This window comes from Lutjanus erythropterus, chromosome 4 (assembly GCF_056507025.1).
Source record: "Lutjanus erythropterus isolate fLutEry1 chromosome 4, fLutEry1.hap2, whole genome shotgun sequence".
NCBI lineage: Eukaryota > Metazoa > Chordata > Actinopteri > Lutjaniformes > Lutjanidae > Lutjanus > Lutjanus erythropterus.
In genome coordinates this window covers 44,407,631-44,425,664 of record NC_139320.1, presented here as the reverse complement: position 1 = coordinate 44,425,664, position 18,034 = coordinate 44,407,631, and the positions used below count along the sequence as shown (strand labels likewise).

At 37.8% G+C, this 18,034-nt stretch overlaps 1 protein-coding gene across 2 annotated transcripts in view; it reads right to left on the bottom strand.

The window, feature by feature from the left end:
* dync2h1 (dynein cytoplasmic 2 heavy chain 1) overlaps positions 1 to 18,034 on the bottom strand; it is a 164,849-nt gene that overhangs the window by 72,788 nt on the left and 74,027 nt on the right. The window contains exons 68-75 of one of the 2 annotated variants that reach the window (XM_084718107.1): positions 16,926 to 16,946; positions 16,235 to 16,333; positions 14,465 to 14,588; positions 11,302 to 11,465; positions 10,357 to 10,476; positions 7,791 to 7,925; positions 5,897 to 6,040; positions 1,814 to 1,903 (exon numbers count right to left, since the gene is read on the bottom strand). In XM_084718107.1, the coding sequence (XP_084574233.1) occupies positions 1,814 to 1,903; positions 5,897 to 6,040; positions 7,791 to 7,925; positions 10,357 to 10,476; positions 11,302 to 11,465; positions 14,465 to 14,588; positions 16,235 to 16,333; positions 16,926 to 16,946 (897 nt within the window). The remainder of the gene's footprint in view (positions 1 to 1,813; positions 1,904 to 5,896; positions 6,041 to 7,790; positions 7,926 to 10,356; positions 10,477 to 11,301; positions 11,466 to 14,464; positions 14,589 to 16,234; positions 16,334 to 16,925; positions 16,947 to 18,034) is intronic. The other variant, XM_084718108.1, reaches the window with a different exon arrangement.

Below are 18,034 nucleotides of genomic sequence, written 5' to 3'. Positions count from 1 at the left end.
TACTGCCTGATCGATGCAATGATTGCTCTGTAGGTCAATATTTGACACTTCATTACTGTGTTAGTTGCAGAGTTTGATTGTGTAAGTGTGTAAATGTATGTGTTTACCTGATTGTGCATTCTGTCTAAACACTAAAGAATACTGCTATACCACAACTACTACAACATGACAAAGATTTCAGTTCATCTGCTTGAGAAAAAACAACCGTTTACTAGAAAAATTAAACCAAATATTTTAAGCCTGCCAGACTAACCTTGCGTTATGATTGGCTGAAAGGCCGGACATAACAAATTGTGATAGTAGGAAGGGAGAAGGGTTGGGAGATTAAAGCAGGAGTATGCAAGTGAAGAAATCAACATACCATACTAACAGGAGATAGATATTTGAAAGTATGCACTATCCCCATATTTTTGGTTGTGGTGTTGAAACCAAACAAATATTTTTCTAACAATGAATACCCAAAGATACGCAAAGAGGTAGCACACGCACACACACACACACACACACACACACACACACACACACACACACACACACACACACACAGACATTCAGTACAAAGATCAATTTCACCAGTTTATTCTGGCCAAGGCAACAATTCAGCCTAGTGGCCTTCATCAGAGCATGAAGGAAAATGGAGGTCATGTAATATATAAATAGGAGTTCGCTGGTGATTGGCTTAAACATGTGAACACAATATATACAACAGAACATGTAACCTCAGTTATAACTGCTTAACTGTTATGTGTTTTGCCATTTAACCTGTTTTGACCTGTCACTGTCATATTGTGAAAAAACATATTCTAGCACACACTACACAACGACTGAGATAGTTGAAGATTGTAGAGGGAGGTGAAAGAGCTTGGGAGGAGTAAGGGAAGATTAGTGGGGTGAATGTGGGTGGGTAGACTTAAAAGTGAGAGAGGTCCTGGTCAACTCACTGTTTTGTTATCGTTAATTATCATGTTAAGTTTGCCCTCTTTTCTGTTTTTGTATTGATGTTCTGCACTTTGTTTCTTCTTACCTGACTTACCTTTGTGCCTATTACATTATTTAATTGCTTAATGACTTCATTGTCACAAGTACAATTGTAGTGGTGATTAAATTGAGCCTTGAATGCACAAATGGAATGGAATATGTTGCTATGGCAGACAGCTCTGCCTACGTTAAAGGAGTACACTCTGCAGTGGAGTAGAGTTGAGTTCAGCCATTTTATACAAGTTTTACACAAATTCCGCTGTAATACCATATACTCCAGTAAAATGTCAAGAAAGTACAAAGGTATGAAAAAATACAGATACCACCCAAGTCTAGTGTACTGCCTCTTTACCTTTGGGTATTCAACGATGGAAATGTCATGATAATACCGACTTGTTTTATTGAATAAATCTTAACATTTGTTGGAGATACATGTTGTATTTTAGTTGTTCAGCCCATATTTCAGTTTAGACTGTGCTCTGCCAAATTGCCTGTTAAGCTTTGTTTGCAGAATCTTTTTTTTTTTTTTTTGCCAGTTAGTGTCATCTCTGTAACTGTGAATAGACAAAGTGGAGACATTTCTTTGGCTCATGATGAGTGATGGGTTTATGATAAATTGTTTTTCAGATTAACATCCCATCATTTGAATCAACTTAAGAAGGAACAACAAGGCAGAAATAAAACTGTTGAGGGTCATCTTGTTTGCAGTTCAAACCCTGCTGTCACCACCCACTTACCACCTATACAAATCATCCGAGGAATGACAGGAATTTTTTTAAGAGATGTTCAAAACCACATTTGTTCTTTTTCCACATGTGTGTGTGTGTGTGTGTACCTTGAAAAGCGACCGGCAGACGTATTCATACACCATATTCTTCAAGCTGGCCTCCAACGCAGCTATCCTGGCTTCTGTATTCTCTGCTTCCTAAAATGCACACACGTACAGACACACACACACACACACACACACACACACACACACACACACACACACACACACACACACACGCACACAATGAGAGACAGAAAAGGACAAAAAGAGAAGGGGCACTCAAATTGATGAGACAAGATGTGAGGGACATGCTGGATTACACAAACAAGAATTCAAGATTTTTAAACCTGATTAAATTATGGTTTAACTTTAAATTATGTTGCACCAAACATTTAAACTACATTTAAACTAAACTACTTATAATTAAGAAAGAACAAGAAAAATTAAGAAAAATATGATAAACCTTAATTAAATTATTCTGTTGCACCAAAAATTTAAACTCCAATTTAAAATGTGACCCCGTCTTAATTTAAAAGGTAGAATCAGTGTGATTTGTCCAAGCTGTTTGCAAAGACAGAAGACAGATAGTGAATTGTTGAGTCTCAATCCCAGGCCATCAATAGCAGACGTGTTGGTTTGATAAAACGTTCGAAGCACAGCCAAATTATGAGAAAATAAGAAAATTTGGGCAGAGGGCAGGGTTTAAGCTGATACAGCCACCACACACTTCTAGGGGGTCATAAGTGACAACTGACAGGGATTATACAAATATATGAGTCTATACATGTTTTTGCTTAAGAAAATGTTGCATATATTTTTAGTTTTATGATGCATCTCTTCTATCTTTCACTCCAGTTGATAAGCTGGAGCCGAAAGTTTGCGGTTCACCCCTCTTTTATACCTCCTGGTCCAGACAGCACTTGAATTTATTTATGTATTTATTTATTTCAAAGTAAATTTCTTCACAGCAAATTCAGAGTTAAGTCAGTTTAGCGTGCAGTTCATGTTGGTATTTTCACCTGAGATGTTTCTGCAACTGACCAGCACCTGATCCCGTATGCTGGCTGTGCAGAGGGAGATCTGTTTATTGATTGTTGATTTTTTTTTTCATTTATTTTAATTTTCATTAGTATGCATCTCCCTATTGCATCAAACTCTTAAATGTATCTATTTATTTAATTTCAGTTTACATCACTAAACCTGGATTTACTAAACTGAGACTACTTTTTAATTGCGCAACAGAGCTTTGCTTAATTATAAATCTGGACAGTTTATCATTTTAACATTGGTTTGCTAAGATCTGATTAGAAGTAATCTTAGAATAATTTATCATTGTTGGTGAAAGTCTTATATTTCCCTCAGCCTTCATTAGTACAATACAGTACATGTGTCTGGTTATTGTGTGCTTTTGATTCTAGCTAAATATGTGCAAGGTGTGTCAGTAGCAAGTAGATTAAAAAAGTTTGCATTGACATTTTTAATTTTTTTCATCTCTTTCATATGGTTTCATTCTTTTTGCATGTGACATAGAACTGACCACAGTGAGATCAGGCACCGATATCCACCAAAATGTTGGTGTTGGTCTGGTCTTTAGGGTGGGGACAGCAGTAAAACTGTCAGCAAATGTTTGGAACAGAAACATCCCTTCGATACACAAGGGAGAAATAGGAAGAGGAAGAGAATCCAATAGCAATGGTGAAACAGAAGAATTAGAGCATGAGAATCAGACACATAAAGAAAATACCAGAGAACTGAAGGGAAATGGTGAAAAACAGAGGTATTCCAGATGGATTTCCCTCTTTCAGTTCCATATTCCCAATTCAGCATGTCTGTCCTTCTGTTTCTCCTGTCTGAACCTCTGTTTGAGGTTTTCTGCAAGCATGTATTTCCTGTAAACGCCTGTGTTTAGTGAGTGCAAGTTAGCACTTTGTGTATGGCTTAAGTGTCTCTGTGTATGTGTGCGAGCAAATAAGAGTGCGGTTCAGTGTGTTGTGTCAGACACGAGAGGTTAAAATTCTCTTCCACATCTCGGGAACCATCTGCAACTCACTGCAAATTAAACTTGTTCATTCAATACAGCAACACAAAAGATAGAAAGGGAGAGAGAGTCCATAAATCAAAGCTGTATTCTGACCACATTCACTGAATGTGTCCACAAGCCTACCTACATAGACGCACACACACACACACACACACATAACAGTGGTGACCAGCTGCTGCCTGGTGACATTCTTGGATGACAGCACTGGCTCTAACAACCCACACAGGATTTGGGGAATTAGTGCTCAATCTCTCAACCCAATGTCTGTGTAACTGTGTGTGTGTGTGTGTGTGTGTGTGTGCAGGCTCTGGTTATCAGACAGTGTTTAGGGCTCAGATGGAGAACAGCAGTGCGATAGACAGTCCATGATGCTCTGCAGCTGCACAGGTCAGACTGAGATAAACTCACAAAAGAAAACAAAAAAGAGCTGAAATAAATCAAGCTTATCTCAACTGAAATAAATTCATGTCAAATAATCTGAATAAAGTAAATAAAATTAAGCCGTGTGCACCCACGTATATTTGTACCAACTGTAAAAAAAAAAAAAAACTGCTACTTGTACATCTGATACAAATAACACTGTGGACTAATAATACCACATGATTTTATGTCTACATCTCGGGAAAAGTAAAATAAATGAATAATAATTTTCCACTGAAAGATGCACAATGTAAGGATACAAGCATGGATGTGGAAAGCTACACAAAGTCAATTTCTTGCATTGTTGCCTCCTCAAACATCAAAAGGGTGGCTGAACTGTCATGCATAACAGTGAAGCACATTAACAGCAAGTGACAACAGGATGAACAATGATGCACAGACTGTAGCTTCTATAGCTGGCACAGCGTTTAATCTGCAGGTTGGGATGGCCAGCTGATTAATAGTAGTTGGGTTGTAAGTGGGAAACAAGGGGCATTTCCCCATGGAGAGAGAGAAAGACCCTGATGCGCATTTATGCATGAGGCACAGCACTACAACTTCATTGATGAATTAATTTCCTCTGTTCTGTCAAGCTTATGATGACAGTTTTTACTTTTGCAGCTTAAATGTCCAACAATGTTTATTGTAGTGTCATTACTGTACGCATTGGAAAAATGCTGAAAGCAGCCTCTCTAGTCATTAATGTAAATCACTAAAGAAAACACTCATACATCAAGACAACTCACAATAAAGAAATCACCTGGAAAGCTTTGATTGCTCAATGTAATTTAAAAGGCAATATAGCCTACAGGGACTGGGTAGAAGTGCAGGTGGGAAATAGGACGCATCTCTCCAGTGTGAGACGCTGTGTGCATTTACCTTACTGCAGGCATAGAAACATTTACAATTACCTAAAGCAGCCAATAACAAAATTACACAATAACAAAATGACCTGAAAGCATGCTCTGCTCAACATAATTTAATAGGTTATATAGCCTACAGGAATCAGTAGAGGTGCCGTTGCAGATCTCAATATTGGAAAAAAGAGGAAGATAATTTATGCATACATGCCGACTTGGATGAACTCAGAGCCCATTCATGCATCACTAAGGGTGAAGATGTTATATGTTGTTATTTGCATTTAACTCCACCATCATGGATAAATTTTCTTTTTATCCAGCCAATCCTAGAAAGAATTTTGAATAACTCACGACCTGGTGCCAACCCAAAGCACACAGTCTTTTAAAGGAATAGTTTGACATTTGGGCAATATGTTGAGAATTACTTCATAGGGGACTATTTCTTGCCTTTGAGCAGTTGCCAGGCAACCAGCAGCGACTCTATGAAGTTGCTGTACCTAGCCAAAAAATGGTACAGCAAATAAACCGCTGAAAAATGGCGAACTGTTGTTTTTACACTTTGGTATTTGTATAAATTGAACAGACAAAATATAGTGGATTGATTGGTAAGCTTAACAGGCTTTTTTTACTGTTAGACACATAGTTTACAGTTCAAGATAAATTTAGAGAGAGGAGCATTATTCTTTAGACAAATTCCAATAAAATTTGAAGACTCAGCTTTCACAGTTAACAACTACTACTGTGGAACCAGGTAAAATATGGTCTCACTAAAGCTGTGCCGGGTGAAAATGTAAGTACTGTAAGACTTATGTGGCATCCAATCACCTTCTTGGCCTGAAGAGCTCTTTGGAAGAGGCGCAGAAAAGAAGCAAGGCTGAAGCGGTACATGTTGTTGATCTTCGACAGGTCAGTGATGACAAAATACATCTTGCTGGCACTCTCCGCAAGAGGCAGGTAGGCATCCCGCTCCTAAAATTTAAAGACGGAAAAAGAGTAAAAGAAAAGTCAGAGAGAGAGGGAGAAACCAAAAAGCAGCAGAAATATAACCACAGATTTTTCAGAGTTACAGAAAATACAACAGACGGATGCAAGGCAGGTAAAGGGACTTGTATGGGTATGGATATCAGAAAAGTAGACGAGAAAATGTTAATTATAATCAAGAAAGATGGAATGAGACAGACAGCAAAATGAGGATAGACAGCATGAGGTGTGAAAAAAGAGGAAAAGTGAGAAAAAAACAGGGAGGTGCATATGAGAAAGACAGAAACGGGGGAGAGATAAATAAATATAAAAAAAAACAACAGAGAAAAGTACAAACACAGTTCTAGTGTAACACTGCACCCTAGAGGATGATTATGTAATGCATCTACAATAGTTGTGCACCTGTGCAATCTGAGGTTTGTAGCAGTTTGTGCAGTGAGCTGCTGTGAGTTTGTTTATTTGTAGACCTCTCAAATGGGCTGCAATGTTTGCACCCAAATACTAGATAAAACTGCCTCATTGTAGATAATAGCTCACATCTTGTCATTTTAGTACAGAGTATAAGATGATGCTTTGTTCCAAAAATTACACAAAAGTGGAGTCATTTTACATTTGCAGATTAGGCATAAATGTCATTGTATATTCAACACATCTTGTCTCTGTCTGTATCTCTGACTGTCGTTATCTGTGTCCTTCTCTCTCATATGCCTCTCTGCTGTGTGCATGTGCTTTCTGTCTTTCTCGCTCCGTCACAGCCCTCAATCTCCAGCCCCCCTCCTCCTCTCTTATCAGTGCGCTAGAGGTGTACAGCAGATATGAAGATGAAAGGAAAACCAGCTACTTCCAAGTGGTTATTATACCAAGTTATTATACCATGGTTAATACTGATTCTGTTTGAAATGGTCATATTAAATTTATGCTGCTAGGATATAGCTTGAATAAGATATAATAAACATGATAAAAATCCTTGGTTAAAAATGTGATTCTTTCCATGCATTCCAATTGTGGCTGCCCATTAGGCCTAAGTACTGAGGATTTATTTTAAATGTATTTTTAAGGTGTTTCTGTAAACCTGTAACACAAGCAGCAAAGTCCTGTAAGGAACTATGAACACAGCAGTACGTAGTGTTCAGTTTAGGCTTTTTCATACAAGTCCTAAGTCAAGCTACTACAAGGAACTTCAATGTTTTGTTGATTTTGCAGGCCCCTGTGGACAAAAGTAGTAGTGTTTCCACTCCAATAACCACAAAATGTCAAAAATAAAATGATCTAAATAAAAATCTTCACCCGCTTCTTTTTAACTTGGTAACGTCCCACCCACTAACCCACTAACCCTGTCTGGGAAAATGTAAACACAGGCTCCTTTTATCTGATTTCACTGAGAATCTGAACTAGTGGCAACCATTAAGAATAACAACACAGAAACAGCTGAACTTCTCACTGATGGCCTTGTTAACTTATTTTAGTCATATGGAGGTATCAGTATTAAATTGAGAATTTTTCACAACCAGTTAATGACTTGGAGAAGCTTTAAGGTGGACTGACCTTTAAGGTGGACCAGGCCTGGTACTCTTATTTTAGTGACAAGCAGCTCCTCTGAGTTTTGCTTGATATTTATATATTTAGTTTAATTTTACATATTAAGTGAAATACGAAAATACATTTAAAAGATGTCCCACATTTTCATGGCATTTTTTCAGATTTTGTGACTGTGTGTGTGTTTCTTGAAGTACGGTACCTGATCGAGCGATGCCTGCAGCCTGTGTGATTCCAGCAGTGACTCCTGGATCAGGGCGCTGCTGGCCTTGGTCTGGTTCAGACTGTCTATCAGCTCCCTGTTCTCCAGAATGTTACCCTGAGCTGTAGCCAGGGTCTGACACGGGAGAAAGCAGACAGACGGACGGGCAGACAGGTACAAACAAAAGACATTGTGTGGATTAGACAGAAGAGAGAAGGAGAAAAGAAAGACTTGGGGGGGGGGTTACACTTGATGTAGGCAACAGTTTGTTGTCATGTATCTGTCAATTAGCTGAAATCTGCGATCTGATAAAAGTTGCAGAAGTGACGAGTTGTCATTTTTAAAATAGCCTTTTTTAAACTTTCATTGAGAGCCATGACTCACTGACTTCATCCTGTGGAATCTATTCTCTGAAACAAACCGATAAAATTTATTCAAATAAATTCAAATAAAATAGATGAGAAAGCGTTGGAGCATGGAAATGTCAAGTCGAATATGCTCCTACAATTCTAGAATAATTACATGTCTAGTACCACTGAAGCACTGACATCCTGCTCTTGGCACTATCTATAAGGGTGTGTGTGTGTGTGTGTGTGTGTGTGTGTGTGTGTGCGTGTGTGTGTATCCTATAGACTGTGTGCAGAAAAGATCATTAGGTCAAGTGTCTATGTGGCACAATGGGCATCAACTGTGTGTGTATCTGCGTGTGTTTGTTGTGAAAGTTTATATGCATTAAGCTTTGTTTTTGCATAGAAGTACAAGAAACACCATCAACTATTTGGACAGTAACAACTGTTTTGTTGTTTTGGCTCCATGTTCTTGTTATCGTGGATGAAAAATGCCATAAGATCTGGCTAAAAATTCTCCTGAAGTCATGTTTGAATTACATGAATACGTGATAAGAAATGCAAGTTTGTCATTTTACTCCATACTAATATTACTTTTATATTAGGACATTTGCAGGGAGACAATTTTGCTGCAGTTGTGTTTGTCATCTGTTTTTCAGGTACAAAAGAGACCTAGTTCTCAAACTAGAAATACTGAATATTCATTGGCACAACCTAAAATTAAAGTTACGTTAGCATAAAGTTCTAAAATAGTTTTAGACTGTTTAAGGTTCAAGTTTCCACCCTGAACTAAACATTATTATTAAAGTTGGGTGGTGCAGAGTCAAAAGCAGTTCTCCACCGCAGCAGAGACGTGAGTTCAATACCCAGCAGCGGTGCTTCTGGCTTGGCTGAGTGCTCCATCAAACACATTTGGCAGTGTTCATGGGAGGGAAGCTGGTGACAGATCACATCCTTGTTGCAGCACAAGCAACTCCTCCTGCTTGGTCTCGTCTGAACACATTGTTTTACTTTGTCTACAACAACCTCCTCAGACCGGCAGTGGGAGTTAGCAACAACAAGATCTGCAGTGCAGGGGGAACTGAGAATTCCTAAGTGAGGTGCACACTGATTTTCTAAACATTATCAAATGATCATACATTAATTAAAGATATATTTTTATCACTGAGGTATGTAATTGTGCTTTTGCTCGCACAACTGAGTGGGCATTGTAATGTACATTATACAGTATACAGTAAAAGAATCAAACATTGTTTTTTCCAGAGTAGCTGGAAGTAGCTAAGGAGTGAGCCCTTCCTAATCTGTTGGGAGCTGCACATGCACAGTACCGATCACACACTTGCATGAAAATGACAACAGGTAAAGGCAAAGTTTACCAGCTGATGCACAAGTGACTGTTTCAATTATCCTTTAAAACGTGCTTTAGTTGGGTTGCATTAGAGGATGTGGGTGATATTCCTCTGTATTGCATAGATGTTTTTCAAAGGCATGTCAAATTTAAGAAAAAGGTTACTGGAGTGCTGCAGCAACAGCCGACATTAGGGCTGCAACTAATGATTATATTCCTTACGATGATTTTTTCATTATCAAAAAATGTCGGTCTGTCCCAAAGCCCAAGATAACATCCTCAGATGTCTTATTTTGTCCACAGTCCACAGATATTTAGTTTACTGTCTTTAAAGGAGTAAAGAAACCAAAAAATATTCACAATTAAGAAGCTAGCTAACTTTTTTTTAATTACTCAAACCAATTAATCGATAATCCAAATAGTTGGCGATAAATTTGATAATCGATTCATATTTGATTGATTGTTGCAGGTCAAGTTGACAGCATCTTGCTTACAGGGCTGCAACAACCGCTCTTCTGGGGCCTTGCTAATGCCTGTACGAAACATGAACGTTGAAGCAAGTCAGGTAATCCCAAAAACTGATTACCACAGAGTATCATGTTTCAAAAACCGCCCAGCTGTTTACTGCATACTCCAGTTCAATTGCTTATTAACAGAAAAACAGGACTGAGGAGTGATATGGCCTGCTGAAAGCATTATTTGATAGCTGTTAACAAATAAAACAATATGTATAGAGGCAAGTAAAAATTGACTTTAGGCAAGTGAATTTCTGACCCACTTGCTAAACCAAGCAAGTGAAAAAAAACATAAATATTGAACCCTGGACAAGTACTTTGTTCTCAGTGTGTATGCTGCGTGTCTGCATGTGTACCTCTAGCAGTGACTCTTCCAGCTGAGCCAGCTGTATTTTCTTGTCTTCCTCTTGTTGTAGCAGTCTTGTTTTTTCAGTCTCCAACTCTGGCTTCTCTTGCTGAATGGTCAAGGCTAGCAGCTAACGCACAGACACACACAGACAAACAAATGCTAAAGTTGACATACAGCATGACAACAGAAACACACACAGTATGGCTACGACATACAGTACATACTGTCTATATTAGGGTGCAAATTGTTAGCTTATTCCTTAATCAGTCACTTACATTTATGAGCAATGAGTCGATTAATTGTAATTACAGAAAAATGTACAAATTTTGCTTTTATCATACAATGTCAGATGTGTTTTTTCTCCTCAATCAAAACTTCATATCTACAGCAACATGTTTCATTATTCTATAACAGCATCACATAGCCTATGAAGACGTTGAATACACATATTAAACACATACAAGACAATATGCTGCACATTCTCATGAAAATAATATATTTCAGATCTTTATTTGATAAGAGATTGAATAAATTTTATGTGATGATCAAATTATTAATAACCACTTACTCAATCAATGAACAATTGTTATCATCCCCACTTTATATATGTTGCATTATTCCACTACAAAATCACTTAGTCTGCTCCTGAAGCACTCAGCACTAAACTGAAAAAACAGAAAGGCTGCAGAATATTTGAATCTATGGTCACAATAGGAGGAGACCAGGCCTTTAGTGCATTCATAGTATTGTTTAATATTACAAAACACCGCCACAGACCATGGCCTCACACACACTGGAGTTTAATCAACACTGCTCCAACAGTGCCAACAAAAATGAACCCAGATTCACAAAGGTACCATTCACTGCAGGGCTGCTACAGTAGACTGCTGGGCTGTTATAACAGACTGTATTCTGCATGTGTTTGAGTTTGAGTGTGGGTTATGTAGGTTACCTGTCCCCGTAAGCCTGCCCTGGTGGTAGTGAAGTTGACCTCTGTAACCACGGAAACAGCATCAGGGGGGATGAAGGGGTTGGGATTCCTTGTTGCCATGAAGAGACGGAAGTCCTCATTGTAATCTATAACTTTGTCTCCTATCTGAACCACATATCTAGGACCTGTGTGGGTGTGGGTGTGTCAAGGTTGGACAGAAAGAAGAAGTCTCTGTTAACAACATGTATTGTATCATACAGGCTTGTGGCCACTATAAAATCCATCTTCACCCTTTTACTTTCTCCTCTGCTCTCTGTCTTCTAGATGTCTGCAATGCAGCACTGCCACGCCGTTGTCTCGACTCTTTTTTTCCATCCTGTTCAACATCACTTTTAAGTGGATAACTTGCCCTTTCTCACACTTTCTCTGCCCCCACTCTTTCTAATTCAGTTTCAAATAGACAACCACCTCTCCCTGGATGATTCACAGCCTTATGAATCACCCTCATTTTCACAGGTGTGTTTCCAACTTCTGTTTGTACGTATACCTACATGATTAAAAGTAACTGTTTGCCATTATGATTGGTATGTGATTCTATACGCCATGAAACTAAAATATCTCAGGTAAAATCAGAAGGACATACGTAAAGACAGCCATGCATGAACATAAGATGTATGTTTATGAATCTCTCTCTCTTAAAATGTTATTAATGCTGATTTTCTATCATAAATATTTCCAATAACTGTTGTTTTTAAGTGTCCACTCTCTGCCACTGTATGTTGTATTAATTCAGACAAAAACTAGAAATATTATGTTCTTTATTAGGGAATTAACAAACACAGTTAATTAAGTAGACATAATACATCTAACAATATGGTAATAAGACATAACAAGCTGTACTTTGTATCAAATTTTAATATGTTCTTCATCAAATAGTAGTTATAACCTCATTAGACATTTTTAACACCTAACGGCACACAACAATACAACAATACATACTTTGCAACAAACAAACAACAAATAAATATGTACTTATATGTCTTTATTAACCAGTATTAAAATCATTTATTAGCAATTCATTAGACTTTATTAAAGAGTAATAAGGGACTCAAAACAACAGAACTGTAAACAGTACAGTTTTGCTGTAATGTATCCCTAATTACCTTTTAATAAAGTCTCATAAGGGTCCAACAGTGGGCAACAATGCACTTTTGTTTAGAGTACAGTTCTATTGTGGCATGTCCTTCATTACCCTCTATTAAAGTGTAATAAAGGGTCTACTAAAAAACCTATTATTTCTAGTTTTTGTCTAATTTTACACATTCATATTACTATTTGTGTACCGTTAAGTCTATGGGGTCTAATTAGAGTATAGTTGTGTTTGTTTACTGTCTAATAAAGAATATATAATTTCTATTTTTTGTAGTACAGCTTGTTACATCTTATTAGTGTACTGTAAAATAATGTTTTACCCACCTCTCTCTGAGGATTTTGGATTAGCAAGATTATACTCTTAAAATGACCAAGGAAGGAGTGTTTGAACTTTCACAAAAGCACTAATCTCTCAACTTTTGTCAGCAGTTTAAAAAAATCCACATATATAAACAATGCAGGTATGAAGAGCCACATGTTTTAAATAATGGGATCAGATATCCACTGTGTCAAGCCGAGTTATGTCCTTTGCCCAAAACATGTATTTTTATGTACAAAAAGTGTCTTATTTGCTCTGTATTCTTACCACTTTCGTTCTAAAAGCTCTCTGATTCCAGAGTTAGAGGAACAAAGACTTTGAGGGAAACTCGATAAAATGAGTTCCAACTGAGAACTTGAAACCCGTCTCAGAGGGGTCTGCTCTCGTGCTTATACAACTAATGCAAACTGACACATGAAAAACAATTATTAATTTATGTACCAAAGAGTGATACTAAATGATACCGCTGATAGCATGACTAATTTGATTTTCTTTTTTAATTATTTGTATTTATTAACCCTCTTCTTCATTCATGCTTTTCGTTCCTGAGTCATCTGTAATGCTTCTCCACAGTATGCTCATTACCGCTTCAAAAATCCTCCTCATGGGTGTCTTGGTTCAGTGCACAGTTTGTCATTTGCCTCTCTGTTTCTATAGCCCCTGTGGCATCAGACTTGCCCAAATATGGAGTCACAGCGAATTCTTTTTGGAAAAAATAAGCGGGGCTTGATTATAATTGTCTGTTTATAGGGCAGGCTTTTCAAAGCGATTCATTTGCTGACAGTGAGAATCCTCTATGTCTTAACATCAAACTAGTTGACTGAAAAGGTTGATATTTTAACCCTCTGACATTATGACACACTAAAGGAAATGTCGACTGCCATAAAACTCCACAACAAGGGTTCACTGGCTTTCACTCGTCGCTGCATTTTGTTTGACGGTATAGTAAAATGACAGTAACATCATCAATGATAAATAATTCATCTACTGTGACATTTTACAATTATAAGCAGAATTAAAGCATATCCATAACCTGAATGTTCTTCTTGGTACACAGATTGAAGCTTTCAGGAGACGTTCCAATACAGTGATCAGAAGAGTTCAATTAAAGGTTCAGTGTGTAAGATTTACAGGGATTTATTGGAATAATATGGCAGAAATGGAAAATCATAATTCTAAGTATGTTTTCAATTGTGTATAATCACCTAAAAATGAGAATCATTGTGTTTTTGCTACCTTAGAATGAGTTGTTTATATCTACAGAGAGCACAGGTCCTCTTCCACAGAGGCTGCCATGTTTAACCGCCATGTTTCTACATTAGCCCAGAATGAACAAACCAAACACTGGCTCCGGATAGGACCTTTCACATTTTGCACAAGTTGTGTGCAATTAGCAAGCTCATGCTAGATGCAACTAAATCCTACACATTGTCCTTTAAAATTGTGTTAATAACGTCAAGGTGCAAATAAGCTTGCACTTATTAACAACAGGATTCTTGTTTTTATCGTTCAGGCAATATTCCTAAAAATTGGATTTCACTATGATAGAGAAGAGTAGCCGTAAGACAGAGGCGAATGGTCAGCTTTTTAGTTAGCAACCAATGGTCGGTGAACCCTCTAAATTACACTCAGAAGACTCGTTATGCAGCATCAATTGTTATTCCCTCACCCACTCTGCATGAAAATGGTGTTTGTGTGTGCGTGTGTGCGCACCTTGTGCTATGAGGTCCCTCCTCAGCAGTGGGTAGAGCACAGGTTCAACCCCATCCATCTCTTGAATGATAAGTGTTTTTCCAAATCTGACTGCCAGCTCCAGCGATGTCATGAAGTTGTTATCCTATAGGGAACAGGCAAGTGCAAGCATACCTTGAATTCCAGTAATAGCTGTCGACACAGAACTCTTTAACACATTGTAGCAATATCATTACTATTCCCAATAACAATTAGAAAACAACTTATTAGTTACAGATTAAATAAATAAAATGTTTCCCTTTTTTGGTTGCTTTGCTGAAAGCTCATAATCACTGACCAGTGGATTTTTTTCTCATATGACTGATTGTCCTTTCAGTTAACTGAGACAAGCACTAAAGGTCACCTGGCTCAGTCTGCCGTGTGTGTATCCAACATTTTTTTTTGTCCCAAGAGTGTTATACCTAGTCTTGTCCTACTGTGCTGTGATTGGCTAGTAGGCTACTTGTTGGTGAAAACTGTGAGTGCTAGTCCCACCTGACTGTGCTGTGAGTGTGTGTGCAGATACTGGCAGTTAGCAGAGCTTGTGGTGGATGAACGAGCACAGGACTTTCTCTCAGGAGACTGGCTTGAAATCAAATGTCACCATGCACTTTTTTTTAGACTTAAGACTTAGGTTTTTCGAATTTGGGTTTCAGTTGCAGTGTGGTGAGGTTTATGCACCAAAACTACTAAACTATATTTGGGAAAGAAGACTATTTGGAGAGGTTTAAAAAGCCTTTCTGACAATTACAAAGACCTTCAAGGCAAAAACCACTGCCAATCACAGCACAGTTGGGCAGAACTAAGCATAACAATCTTGGGGAAAAAATAATGCATATATCCGGGCTCCATGGTGGTCAGGTCAAGTTCAGGTCAGTTATGTGATGACCATGTTACCAAAATTACCAATACTAAAAGCAACATTTACAACAAAAACACATGCATATGCATATATTTTTTATACAATTTTTCAATTTAGATATACATATTCACCACAATAGATATCTATCAACATAGCAAAACAGGCGAGATGAAAGTGGTGTACAGCTCATGTCCAACACCTACGGTATCCTGTGCTGGCAGACAGAGTAGTGATTACGGCAGTGATTACAGTGCTTTTACAAAATAGTAGACACACAGAAGACAAAAGGGATGTTCAATCTTTTTAATAGCTCCAAAATTTAAATGACTGCTTTAAGGGTATACTAAGTAATGACACTAATTTTGTAGTTACTAACTAGTAATTAGTAAGCAATGAGTAATAGAGTCTGACATTGATCAATGAAATCATATCACTTGTTCAAATCAACAACTGAGCAGATCAATGAGGAAGATAAAGGTGTTTTAATCATATACTCTGTTAAAAAGTGGTGGCAACTAAATGCCGAGGATATAATAATGGACTTGAAATAGACTTTTATTAATCAGACAAAAAGAAAAAGATCAATCAAGAACATCTAAGGAAGCACTTCAAATAAATGTTCAACAGGAATTCCTTCTTACAGGTTCCTGCACGTTACCTCGCTCATAGGTTTAAGGTTGATTGAATCTGAACATAGCAAATCACCGGGGTATGTGTGTGAAAATAAATTAAAGTTTTCAAATGCAATGGAATAGTTAATGATCTCAACTGTGTGTTTTTAAAGATATGAGTGTGTGTGTGTGAGAGAGAGAGAGAGAGAGAGAGAGAGAGAGGAGAGAGAGAGAGAGAGAGAGAGAGAGAGAGAGAGAGAGAGAGATGTGTGTGATTACCTGCTGGTTGATAACCTCTAGTCTATGCTGTTTGAGATGTGTGCGTAGCCACTCTGTAGCCCGGGATGATGGGTCGATCAGGAACGGACAGGCAACACTCTGAGTACAGAACAATGATAAAGAGCCGTGTTTCAGGTTACACTCTTTTAGACTAGTTTTACTTAGGAGGAGGCTCAGTTAGTGAGGAAAAGGAGGAGTGTGTGTAAATGTAGTTCAGTCCTGTCTCACTGCTGTCATGCTTATCGACCAACGTCACTCCTATGTCAGGCAAAGGAATGAAGTCCACCACCCTCCTTTGATCCTGTGCTCTTCTATTTCAAGGTGTCTTGCTCAAGGATTCTCTTTCTCAAACCATCTCACACCTGTTAATTTGTCTCTTTATTCTCAACAGCCTCATCCTACTCTGCATACTGGCAGAAGAAACCCTTCTCTTTGTTCTTACCTCTTTTCTGTGGTTGTGTGTGTCATAGTTGTCCACACATTTATCCCATGTGTGTTTTTAACAGTCAGCAACTAGTACATTTACTACTTTTACTGAAGTGATTTCTCAAGATGATGCAATTTCCTACACACTCACACATAAACATAAACTTGTAATGGCGATATCACACACAGAGAAAGTGACAGAAAAAGAAAGTCTACACTAAATTGAGCGTGGGCTATAAGGATGAATTGTGGAACAATTTCTTACCCGTAACTTGAGTTCATTGATCTGAAGGCAGCAATGGTAAAAACAACACACAAACTCAATACAGACAAATGGAGGACAGATGAATGGCAACAAGGACAGAATTCTTGACATGACTGTTTGTATGGAGACTGGCTGTTAGAAGTAAATGCTGTAGTTATGTATACTGTACTTTGAAAGCTGCTTAAAAAAAAGTACATCTAACACATAAGACAAAAACTTAATATAAGCTTATATAAAATAGTTTTAATAACTTCAGTCTAACAAAAACAAAAAGAACTCAGTGGAGACAGAGACATAAACTGGCAATTAAACTGACCCTCCCTATGTCCCGCCTGTTTTGGACCCTTGGTCGATTTTCCCTTTTCCTGTTTTCTGTACTTCAATACACGATGTGCGGGGCTTGTCTATGTTGAAAATAAAAACAATTTTTGTAGACAGACTGTTGCTGAGGTACCTGTAAAAGTCACATATAGTCACATCTTAAGCTAGGTAATGTTAGAAAATCGCCAGCTAACTGGCTAGCTATTCTACATCAATCATTAGATAGCTAGTTACATCTGATAGCTCAGTGGTTCCCAAACTGGGGGACAAAGAGCCACTCCAGGGGGTCTGGATTACTAGTGGAAAATATCGAATGAAACCAAGTTAAATAAATATGATTTATGTATGTGAAATATGAGCTATAATGATAACCTTTGTTTCACAAAAATTAAACTTGAATGCATTTTTTTATTAATCAGTTGTTTCCCCTATCATTGTTAATGTGTGAATGTATAATTGCGGGGTCGGGGGGCAAGAACTCTTTTTGACTTCTGAGGAGGGGTATGCTGGAAAAAGTTTAGGAACCACTGTGATAGTTAATGTAAGCAAGACAGGAACTGACTAGCTAGCTAATCTACATCAATCCTTCACTAGCAAGTTACATCTGAAAACTAATGTGAGCAAAACACAAGCTAACTAGCGAGCTAAACTGCATCTATCATTAGCTAGCAAGTTAGGTAGTGTTTTACTTAAGATCTGATTATATATCACTGACATCCCCGCAACCTCTCACTTTTTTTTTCTCCCACTGAACAAAACTGAAGCCAAAATATCCCAGATCCAAACAT